Here is a 12,613-nt window from a genome sequence, read left to right on the forward strand (position 1 = left end):
CCTGCTTTCTCTGTCTGCCCAGAGAGCCCCAGTCCCTGCTGAGGACTAGGAGTTCCCAGTCTTGGGGGAGACAGGGCTGGAGTAGATGCCCTCAACCCCTTGGGATCAGGGCAGGGTCAGAGAGGAGACAGGAGCTGGAGCAGCCCAGAGTGGGAATCCAGTGCTCCGCCCTGGGGTCAAGGCACCTGGAAAGCTTCCCAGAATAAGGGTTACTTAGAGCTGGGTCTAGAGGAGTGGTTTCTTTAGTCTATAGAAGTGTTCAGTGTTTCCTGGCCACACTGGATCACCCCACCTCCCCTCATGGTCAATTTCTACCCTATCCCTGTCACCCTGGTGATCTGAGCCAGAACATCTACATTAGAGTGTGCATCCTTGGGCTGTAACACATTTGGTCTTTGTCCAATTCCTGACACACAGCTCCTAAAGCCCTTGTCTCCTGAGTGATAATAGTACCTTTTAAATGCTAATGAGATCATGGTGGTTTTGGGCCCCTGGATAGTCTTAGGTAGGAGGCTGCTCCCCTGAGCAACCAAGGTGAGATTAGAGATGGGACTTCGAGGGTGGGGGGCTACGGATTGATATTCAACATCCAAGGCCCAATCATTTAATCAATCACGTCTGTGTAGTAAAACCTCCACAAAAACTCCCTAAACAATGGGACTCAGATACCTTCCTGGTTGGTGAACACGTGCAGGTGCTAGGAGGTGGCATGTCCAGAGAAGGCATGGAAGTTCCCTGGTCCTTCCTCCATACCTTGCTCGATGCATCTCTCCTACCTGGCTGTTCCTGACTTGTATCTTTTATATACACTGTGAAGAATGTGTTGCATCTTCCTGACTTCTGTGAGTCATTCTAGCAAAGCATCGAAAATGAAAGGAGGGAATGTGGAAACACCCAACTGTGCAGTCACGTCAGACAAGAGTGCATCTTCCCTGAACACCGAAAACTTGTGACTGGCATCTTCAGGTAGTTAGCGTCAGAGGTGAACTGAATTATGGGACAGCAAGTTGGTGTCTGGGGAGTTGAAGAATTGGTCATTGGTGTGGAAAGAACTCATACATTTGATCTTAAGTGTTAGGAGTAAAAACTGTTCACTTCCTGTCTCCCTGTGTCCAGTCAGCAACATTGTCCATTCTACCTCTGAAATCAATCTCCCGTCTGTCACTCGACCCAGTCGAGTGCCCCCGTGCACCTCTGCCCATCTCTTCCTGCGTCTGCCTACCCTGCTTCCTTCAGCAGCCTGCTTCCCTCACAGCAGCCAGAGGGGCTCCCTACAAACCAGAATCTGACCATCCTGCTTGGACTTTAAATGTACCTCTTGATATAACACTTTGGAAAACTGTGTGGCAGAATCTATTCAAGCTGAACATAGGTATCCCCTATGACTTGGCATTTACATTGCTAGCTTTACCAAATTTACCAAATTGCTAGATTTACCAGAAATTTACCATTGCTAGACCCAACGCAACATGTGTTAATCTACTAACAAACATGTAGTAGATATCATAAGAACCCCCAAATGGAAGCATCTATGAATATATTTATGTAATAGAATATCATACAGCTCTTTTCTGTATGTATTTTAAGAGTATTTAGAGTTCCCCATTGCCCTTGGAACAAATTCCTCAAGTGGACACCATGGTCTTGCATGTTCTTGCCTTACCCACCTGTCTGCCTTCACAATTCAGAATCCCCTAGCCACCTCCAACTGTCCAGGGTGCACTGGACAACAATTGTCCCCAAATGCACCATGCCTCTGTCACCCTGATCCTTTGCAGTTGCTACATCTTCTGTCTGGAAGCCCCTCTTCCACCTGCTTGTCTCATCTGAATCATACCTACTCTCCCTTCAGGTCTTGATGTAGCCATCACATATTGCCAAGTCTCTAAATTGCAGGCTGGGTTTCTGACCCACAGTTAACTTCTGCGGATCCCTAGAGTGCCCACATTACACCTCTGACCACTCTGTGCAGTCATCTTTCATTATATGACAACTTTCCTCAGTAGACCATGAAAAGGAGAGCGCAGAGACCTAGTCCTGGGTCAATGCTGGATCCTAGCACCTATAATATTTCTATGTAAAACAATCCTTGAATAACACTTTCTTTTTTTAATTGTTATTTATTAATTTATTTTGAGAAGGAGAGAGGGTACATGAGCAGGGGAAGGGAAGAAAGATAGGCAGAGAGAGAGAGAATCTCAAGCAGGCTCTGAGCTGTCCGCTGTGGTGCCCAATGTGGGACTCCATCTCAGAAACCGTGAGGTCATGACCTGAACCTAAGCCAATTCAGACACTTAACTGACTGAGGCACCTAGGGACCCCTTGAATAACATTTCTTGACTATTTATATATATATATAAACTATATATTATATATATATATATAGTTAACCTGGCTGTTCACATATATATGAATAAATCAGGGCCTAGTGCTATGAGGATATAGGGCACTTCTTTTTGCTCATCATCATGGGCTATGACCACTACCTGGCTATCTGCAACCCCATCTGCTACAATGTGTTCATGAGTTCTTGTGGCTGTACCCATCTTGTGTCTTGGCTCTGGGCTGGTGGCCTCTGGAAGAAGGGACTCAAGAACACCATAAGGAGGAGCTTCCAGAGAAAATTCATTCCCCTAACCTCTTGATGACCAGTTTGGTGGTTAGGAAATATGACAGGAGGGCTGGGGATAATGACATCTATCTCCAGGAGACTGTTGTAAGGATTCAGTATATGAAAATCTACATCGATAGCTATTGTATGCATACTGGGTATTTGTTTTTCCCCCATTTGTTTACCCCCTTCTTGCATGGACTCTAGTGATCATGATCTCTTGTTCTTGACCCTGTGTGATGAACTCCATCCCATTAGCTCTATCTAAGAATGTGTTATCTTCTTATGGACAGGTGGAGGGGGGGCATCACAAGGATTTCTCTGATCACTGATGTGTCTGAGCACAGTCTTCTTGACTGGACAAGCAAGAGAAAACTTTCCCCTCCGCTCACTCCACCATCAGATGGTTAAACAAAAATAAGAACAATACTAAATGTCACCAACCTTGGGCTTGTCTTACCAAGCACTGTATCCAGTGTTTGATAGTATTGTTTTTTAAATTTTAACAAATGAACAAAATAAATTATTTGTTTTCAAGATGATGATTCCTATTTATTATTCCTCACTGCCTCGAAGGAGTAGGCCCTAAGGGAGATTTTCTATGCTAAGCTGGTTCAGAAGATAAAGGGGGGAGAGAGAGACAGAGACAGAGAGAGACAGAGAACTAGTGGGAAGTTGGATAAAAGTGCATATGGGACAAATTCTGGGAATGGCAGGAAGAAGGAGGTTGGTTACAGGCTATTTTTGTATGAGGAAGGGAAAGGGAAAGGAGAGTGAGAGAGGAAGAGGGGGGAGGGGAATAGAGATGAAAAGAGAGAAAAAAAGGGGAGGGAGCTTAATGCTTGGGTAAGAACATAAAGTATGTTAAAAGCATGTTGCTCTCTGACAGCTTATGGAAAGTCTTTTCCCCTTTCCCCCATATTACTTTCCATAAACATCAATTTCTCATTCCTGAGTTTGGATGAATCTATCTGGGGGACATGTTGTAGGTCCACTGCTATCTCAAGATGGCACAAAGAGAGGTCAAGGATTGGGTACCTCTTTTATGCAGATGAGAAATGGTGGATGGAGGACACACAGCCCGTGGAGGAAGGGGTCACATGGAGATTGAGGTCTGTCTGACTCCCATGCTGGCATTTGGGAAACCATAGGTCTGAGGATCCAGAAAGGGGGCTTTCTGTGGATTTAAACTATTACTCAAAGGTGAGGCCAGAATGAGAAACAATGAAATCTGGCCATGTGTGGCAACATGGATGGACCTTGAGGGTGTTATGCGGAGCGAAATAAGTCAGGCAGAGAAGGACAAATATCATATGTTTGCACGTATAGGAGGATTAGGAGGAACTTAACTGAGGAACAAGGGGGAGAAGAAGGGGGGAAATGGTGGGGGAAAGGGAGAGGCAAACCATGAGAGACTCTTGAATGCTGACAAAAACTGAGGACTGAGGGATGTGGGGGGGAGGGGGGATGGGCATGGAGGAGGGCACTCGTGGGGATGAGCACTGGGTGTTATGTGGAAACTAATTTGACAATAAACTATTTGTAAAAAAAAAAACAACAAAAAAACAAAAAACAGAAAACAAAGGTGAGGCCAGAAGTTTCCACTGGAGGAAGAAGATGTGTTATAATGTTAAGCCCACAGCTACCAGTTATCACATGAGCATATCAAGACTGTCATCAGTGGTCAATAAACAAGGACAACACAGGAGGCCAAATATCTGTTTGGTGATATCACAGAGAGGCTTATGTTGATGTGGACTCTCAGGCTTGGATCACCAGGACAACAGGGATAGGGTAGAACTTGACCATGAGGGGAGGTGGGGTGATCCAGCGTGGCCAGGAGACACTGGACACTTCTGTTGACAAGGAGAAACAGTTCCCCAAGACTCAGCTCTAAATAACCCTTATTGTGGGAAACCCTCCAGTGCCTTGACCCCAGGGCAGAGCTCTGGATTCCCACTCTGGGCTGCTCCAGCTCCTGCCTCCCCTCTGACCCTGTCCTGACCCCAAGGGGTTGAGGGCATCTACTCCATCGCTGTCTCCCCCAAGACTGGGAGCTCCTAGTGCTCAGCAGGGACTGAGGTCTCTGGGCAGACAGAGACAGCAGGGAGCCGTGGTTGTGTTGGAGAGTTGGAGGAAGGAGTAGAGGCTGGAGGTCCCTGGAGACCTTCTGATGATGCTCTCGGCCACTCCAGACCCTGAGGGCAGCCTCCAGATTGGCGTTCCTGGGGTGGCCCTGGGGAGCAGCGTGCTGGGAGCTGCAGCAGGGATAAAGCACACAGCATCAGTTCCGGGAGCGCAGAGGTCTGGCCCCACACCTGCCCCTGTGTGCTGCTCACAGAATAACACATGAGAGCATCTTCTGTCTTCCACCACTGCCTGCTTCCTGGAAGAGGCAGCCCAGGCTGAGGGGGACCAGGAGGGACAAGGTAGGTGGCAATATTCAGACAGTTGTGGGGAGCAAGACCAAGACAGGGGATGAGAACAGGACCCGGGAGAAGGGTGGGGAGACAGGCTCTTGGCCTTAGGGAGCTGGTGGACTTTTCTCGGTTGCCCCTGTTGGGTCCTGGGTTCCTTTCTCAGCCTAGTGACCTTTGCAGCTTCTAGGTCACTATTGTTGTTTGGGGATGATTCTGCCCCCCCCCCCCCGAAATATTTGTACATGTCTGGAGACCCATTGGTTGGCACAGCTCATGGGAAGGGAGGGATGCTATTGGCATCTGGAGGCTTGTGGCCAGGGAAGCTGCCAAACGTTGTACAGTCTGGTAAGAGTGTGCGGCTCGTTCCAGGTGGTGAACCAATCAGGATATGTTATATTAGCTCAGCCCACACTTACATTAGGGCTCCCTGTCTGTGTTGCACTCTCTGTGGGTTTTGACAAGTGTATAGTGTCATGTATACGCCATTACAGCATCCTACAGAAGAGTGTCGGGTGCTCTATTTTTAATGTGCCCAAATGGAATATGCTGGAACGTTCAGCTGCCTTTTGCCTCATTCACTCAGCATCATTTTATGGGTCTATCTATGCTGCTGTATGTGCATCAAAGTCCTGGCTGGGCCTCCAGTGTTTTCATCCAGCCATGGGACCTGCCCCTGCCCAGTTATGGGTCCCAAGGAGGCTTGTCTTTTTCCGCACCACAGGCAGTGCTATGTCCGACGTGCTCCCTCCAGATAGGTCTGAGCCATCGAGGTAGATGCTCAGGGGCACATGTGCTGGTGCACAGAGCACGTGAAGGCTGCACTTCTCCATTCTCTGTTCTTGCCAGCAGGCCATGGGGACTGATTTCTCCCTGTATATCTATCAACATTGGGCACTTTCTAATCTGGGGAAATGAATGGGTGTACGGTGAAAATCCATGGTCGTTTTCCTCTTCCTTTCCTTGTCTTAAAACAATCTGTTTGCTTGCCTGTGTAACCCCTTCTGCGAGTTCTCTGCTCATGTCCTGGACTCATTTCTGATGTAGGTCTCTACTTCTTAATGTAACTGGTTTCTCATTTATTCTAGATAGTATTCCCTGGTCAATTTTAGTCAATGCATAGACTATATCCCCAATTTTCCATCTGCCTGTTTGCATATCCTGGATATCTTTGTTTAACAAAATCTTTGTGAAAGTTTTTATGTCTATTTCTTTTTCTAAGGAGTTAACGTTTGTCTACTAAGAATAGAATCGGGGCCCCTGCGTGATTCAGTTGGTTCAGTGTCCAACTTCGACTCAGGTCTTGATTTCACAGTTCATGAGTTTGAGCCCTATCTTGGGCTCTTGCTGTCAGCACAGAGCCTGCTTCAGATTCACTGCCCCCCCTCTCTGCCCCTCCCTGTTCATGCTCTCTTTCTTAAAAATAAACATTAAGAAAAAAAGAATGGCATCAGTACTCACAGAAGATGATTATGAAATTCAAATGCCACATATATATATATATATATGTATATCCACAGTTCATTTTTTAAAAGTTTTTCTTTAAAACTCCAGTTAACATACAGTGTAATATTAGTTTCAGGTGTAGAATATAGTGATTCAACCCATCCATACACGTTTGTCCCAGGGTCTCATCTTAAAAAATGATGCTGTATCAATAGAAGAATGGATAGACGGGGGGAAAAATAAAATTAAAAAACAAATGATTCTGACTCGGTAGTGAGTCTCCACACCGTGAGGGACATCTCTTTATTATCTCTCTTGTGGGCTCCATTCTTAGAAGATCTGTATGGTTTTTCACTGACTTTATTTTTGAGAAGTAGGCTTACGATTGTTCTTAAATTTAATGTCTTCAATTGTAAATGCAGCTGCACTGAGTATAATTTGGGGAAGAACCACCATAACTGCTGTAGAGCTCATCTCATCTGAGAGTACACATGGAGTTCCCGTTTCCTTGTAGCCAGACCATCTTCTAAATATCTACTCGTGGTTACGGTTTCTGTGCTCGGAGGTGTTGCATGTGTTTAGTTAATTACTAGATATTAAATTTTTTTTAAATTTTTATTTACTTCTAGGAGAGAGAGAGACAGCGTGAGCAGGGGAGGGTCAGAGAGAGAGTGAGATACAGACTCTGAAACAGGCTCCAGGCTCTGAGCTGGCAGTCAGCACAGAGCCCGACGCGGGGCTCGAACCCATGAACCGCGAGATCATGACCTAAGCGAAAGCCAGACGCTTAACCGACTAAGCCACCAAGGCACCCCTAGATATTAAAATTTTTTAATGTTTATTTATTTTTGAGAGAGATAAAATGTGAGCAGAGAAAGGGCAGAGAGAGAGAGGGAGACACAGAATCTGAAGCAGGCTCCAGGCTCTGAGCTGTCTGCACAGAGCCTGACTCAGGGCTCAAACTCACGAACTATGAATCATGACCTGAGCCGAAGTCGGAGGCTTAACTGACTCAGCCATCCAGGAGCCCCAGTTTCTAGATATTTTAAAACAAAGGATATCAAAGTGTGATATGACGGCCCTGGGGTCCCAGAGACTCTTTCTGGGGGACCAATCAGTCTTCACTTTTCCAGAGAAGGTGAGGATGTGCTTCTGTCATGTGCTTCAACTAAAACAACATGTTGCCACAGGCAGAATGAAGAGGCAGATACAAGCATGATTTTGTATGCCATCCAGTCAGTATTGGACAAATTTGCTAAAATGTAAAAGAAATCCACACTTCTTACTAAATGGGTTTTTAAAATGTTGGTTACTGTTCTAAAACATTACTTATACTAACATGATACCAATTGTTCCTTAAGTTGAATCAATGATCACATTGTTCTTTTAACTGGATTAAGAATTCAATATTTTCAAAGAATCTCAGTTTAAATTACTAAGATAGTAAGAATGGAGAGTTCCAACTCACTCAAACAAAAGCTCTCAAGAGGACTCAGTAGTTTTTTTAACCTAAAGAAATACTGCAACCAACTGGGGGTACCAGGGTGGCTCATAAGTGTCTGACATTGGCTCAGGTCAAGATCTCATGGTTTGGTTCCTGAGTTCAAGCCTCACGTTGAGCTCTCTGCTGTCAGTGTGGAGCCCGCTTCGGATCCTCTTTATGCCTATCTCTCTGCCCCTTCCCTATGGGCACACTCTCTATTTGAAACATAAATGAAAGTTAAAAAAAAAAAAAGAACTACTGCAATCAAAATGTTTGAGAGCTGTCTCCTTATAGTTTGTATCTTGCTTTTTCCTTGAATTCTGTCTTTCAAACGATTATTATGACTGCAATTCTCTGGGAAATATAATGAGTTTGGGAAGCTGATCTAGGCTTCCACAGCATGTGTTCTGTCTTTGCTCAAAAATATTCTGCCTTCGGCAGAGAAGGACAAATATCATATGTTTGCACGTATAGGAGGATTAGGAGGAACTTGACGGAGGAACAAGGGGGAGAAGAAGGGCGGAAATGGTGGGGGAAAGGGAGAGAGGCAAACCATGAGAGACTCTTGAATGCTGACAAAAACTGAGGACTGAGGGATGTGGGGGGGAGGGGAGGATGGGCATGGAGGAGGACACTTGTGGGGATGAGCACTGGGTGTTATGTGGAAACTAATTTGACAATAAACTATTTGTAAAAAAAAAAAAAAAAAGAAAAAAGAAACAAAAAAAAATATTCTGCCTTCATTCTTGTACGTTTCTAGGTAGATGATCACGTCTCTTTCCTTGCAATCCCGGTATTCCTTCTTTCTTTATCATTCCTCAAGCACCGCTCCTGGCTTTCAGTTCCCTGCTAATGAACAGCAGAGACAGTGAGTAACCTTGGCTTATTCCTGATTCTAAAATAGTCTGTCTTGGGGCACCCAGGCGGCTTAGTCGGTTAAGTGTCCCAATTCATCTCAGGTCATGATCTCACAGGTCTACGAGTTCAAGCCCTGTATTCAGCTCTGTGCTGACATCTCAGAGCCTGGAGCCTGCTACAGAATCTGTGTGTGTGTGTCTCTCTCTCTTTATTCCCTTCCTTTGCTCACACTTTGTATCTCTCTGTCTCTCAAAAAATGAATAAACATTTAAAAATTATAAAATAATGCATCTATTTGTCTCCCACATCTTGTACTATTTCCTAGTTTGCAGTACATATTCTTAGTTAGCTAAGAAAGTTTCAGTCAATTTGATGTTGAGAAGAGCTTTAAAAAAATTCTTGAAGATGTGTAAATATATTACCATTATGCTGTATATTAAAATAATATAATGTATGTCAATTACATATCAATTTTAGAAGTCAGGTAGGAATTGAGCTTTAGCAATCCAGGATTGCTTCCTAGATTGGTATAATTATATGACATTCCCTTTTTAGCTTATTCATGTGACTAACCATATGACAGGTTTATTTTGAATCATCCTTGTCATTCATGGGATAAACTACGTACCTTCATTCCCTTTCTGATCTCACCAGATGCAGCATCCATGGCTGGTCAGAACTATAGCCTGGTGTCTGAATTCATCCTCGTGGGCTTCTCCAACTTCCCGCGGCATCTCCTACCCGCCTTCTTCCTGCTATACCTGCTCATGTACCTGTTCACGCTGCTGGGCAACCTCCTCATCATGGCCACCGTGTGGAGCGAGCACAGCCTGCACACGCCCATGTACCTCTTCCTGTGCGCCCTGTCCACCTCCGAGATTCTGTTCACTGTTGTCATCACCCCGCGCATGCTGGTTGACATACTCTCCATTCACCACACCATCACCTGGGCAGCCTGCGCCACCCAGATGTTCTTCTCCTTCACGTTCGGCTTCACACACTCCTTCCTGCTCATGATCATGGGCTACGACCGCTACGTGGCCATCTGCCACCCTCTGCGCTACCACGTGCTCATGAGCCCCCGTGGCTGTGCCCGCCTCGTATCCTGGTCCTGGGCTGGTGGCTCAGTCATGGGAATGATGGTGACCCTGATAGTTTTTCACCTCACCTTCTGTGGGTCTAACGTGATCCACCATTTTGCCTGCCACGTGCTTTCCCTTCTAAAGTTGGCCTGTGGGAAGGAGACATTCCCCGTCACCCTGGGTGTGATCTTGGTGTGCGTCTCAGCTCTGATGGGCTGTTTATTCCTCATCGTCCTCTCCTATGTCTTCATCGTGACCGCCATATTGAGGATCCCCTCTGCCGAGGGCAGACACAAGACCTTCTCCACGTGTGTGTCCCACCTCACTGTGGTCATTGTGCACTACGGTTTTGCCTCCATCATCTACCTCAAGCCCAAGGGACCCCATTCTATGTACAGTAACACTCTGATGGCCACGACCTATATAGTCTTCACCCCCTTTCTCAGCCCAATCATTTTCAGTCTCAGGAATAAGGAGCTCAAGAATGCCATAAAGAAAAGCTTCCAGAGAAAATTCAGTCCCTTCAGCTCCTGACACTAGAGGAAACATGTGGTGAGGAAATAGGACAGAAGGGCTGAAAATAATAACATTATCTCCATAGGACTATTTTAGGGATTCAACATATGTAAATACTGAAAAGGTATTGTTGGATGCATCCATAGGTGTTGGATACCTGCTAGGTATTTGTTTTTCCCCAGTTTGTTTGCCCTCTCTTGCATAGACTCTAGGGATCATGATCTCTTGTTCAAGACCCCATGTGATGAACTCCATCCCATTACCTCTGTCCAAGGATGTGTTATCTACCTAATAGGCCAGTGGGGGGCATCACATGGAAGTGTCTAGGCACTGATGCCAATAGTTCTTCTTGAATGGACAAGCAAAGGAGGACTTTCCCCTCTTTCTCTATAAGGATAAACAACAACAACAATAATAAATCAATAATAATAATAAATGCCACCATCATCGGGGCTTTTCCCATCAGGCTCTGTGTCCAGTGTCGTTTAAGCATATCTTTAATTATACCAAATACACAAAAGAAAATATACTATTTCTGCCCAAGAAGATGATTGAATATGTACAGCTCCTTCTGTGTTTGGAGGGGACAGACTCGAGGGAGGTTTTCCATGTTGCACTGAGTTGAGCGAAGGCTGTCAGAATGCAAAGTGAAGAAAGAGAGAGACAGAGAAATGGAGACAGAGAAAGGAGAGAGGGTTCAGTGCTTGGGTCAGAACATATAAAATGTTTAAAGGGTGTGGCTATCTGACATCCTATGGAAATCCTTTTACCTTTTTCCCCATATACTTTCAGTCAACCTCCTATGTGTTGGAGGGAACAGTGCTATCTCAAGATGACACAAAGAGAGGTCAAGGGTGTGGGTACCCCCTTTATGCGATGAGAAATGTTTGTGGAGGTCACACAAGAGGTGAAGGAAGGGGTCACATGCAACTTGAGGTCTGTCTGACTCCCATGCTGGGGTTTGGGAAATCCTATGTCTGAGGATCCAGGAGGGGGGGTCTTCCACTTGTGTAAATTCTTACTCAAAGCTGTGGCTAGATATGTGAGTGGCAGGCTGAAGTCATTTTATAATAATGAACCTAAGGGTGGCTGTCACATATGAGTGCCTGCTATTTGCCAAATGCTGTGGGAAGGGTTTCCTATGCATTCATTCTTCTAAGACTCAAAATAAATTCTCTCTCCATATTTAGATATGACCCACATCTACTCCTATTCACGTTTTTGAAATGCAGAAAATACAAATCTGATAGATCATTTGTCCCAGGCCACAGCACTGTGAAGATGGGAAGCAGGAATCAATTACAACGTGCATGTGTGTGCCGTTGGTGATCAGGAACCTGCCTCTCAGGTGTCTGCAGAGAGAAGTGTGGTGCTGACCGGGAGGAGAAAGGCTGTCATTAGAAGGAACAGGCCCCTTTCAGGGAAGGGGGCAGGTGCAGCCCTAGGCACACACCCCTTGCACACAGCCAGAGGGAAACACTGACTCCAGGGGACTTCATGACACACTTGCCTCATTAACACTGACAATGAGACCTTGAGAAAACCGGCTACAGAAGTTTCGGGGTTCCATTCATCATTTTACTCATTACCGGTGTTGCTGACTGATGCCCCCACCATTGCTCAGATGTGCTTCTCCAGAGCCTGCGGCTGTGTTCCCTTGTCCAGCAAAAGGGAATGTGCAGAAGATGCAGTTAAGGACCTGAGACAGAGGGATTACGCTGATCACCCAAAGGCTGCTATAATTGCAAGTGTCCTTATACAAGGGGTGGGGGGGATAGGAGGGACAGGGAGAAGTAGGGGATGTGACACCAGAAGGAGGAACTGGAGTAGCTGAGTCAGGAACCATAAGCCGGGGGTGCAAGCTGCCCTTGAAGCTGGGAAAGCAGGCGCCAGGTTCTCCCCTGACCCCCCCGAAGGACGCAGCCCTGCTCACACCTCGACTCACACCTCGTGACCCTGATTCAGCTTCTGGCCTCCAGCATAGAGGAGAGAAGTGTGTGGTCTCAGGGCACGAGGTTTATATGCTTTGTTACAGCAGCCCCAGAAAACTGACCAGTGAAATGGCATCCTGACATTTAATGTTATTGGGTTTCATTACACATTAGTTTCTAGCCAGGCTGTCAGGCCATTCTTCTTTACGGAGAAGACTCGGGGCACTGAGACGGCCCCTGAGAGGTGCCAAGGGTCCTTGGAAGTCTGC

The 12,613-nt window shown here is 45.9% G+C and overlaps 1 protein-coding gene across 1 annotated transcript; it reads left to right on the plus strand.

The window, feature by feature from the left end:
* The first annotated feature begins 9,480 nt into the window (after positions 1-9,480).
* On the plus strand, positions 9,481-10,473 carry LOC120239237 (olfactory receptor 10H4-like). The gene has a single exon (XM_039243424.1). It carries the CDS (start codon positions 9,481-9,483, stop codon positions 10,429-10,431), a length of 951 nt encoding a protein of 316 aa, XP_039099355.1. The 3' UTR covers positions 10,432-10,473.
* Positions 10,474-12,613: the final 2,140 nt, after the last annotated feature.

The sequence above is a fragment of the Hyaena hyaena genome, unplaced genomic scaffold, assembly GCF_003009895.1.
Source record: "Hyaena hyaena isolate Hyena2069 unplaced genomic scaffold, ASM300989v1 scaffold_227, whole genome shotgun sequence".
Lineage (NCBI taxonomy): Eukaryota > Metazoa > Chordata > Mammalia > Carnivora > Hyaenidae > Hyaena > Hyaena hyaena.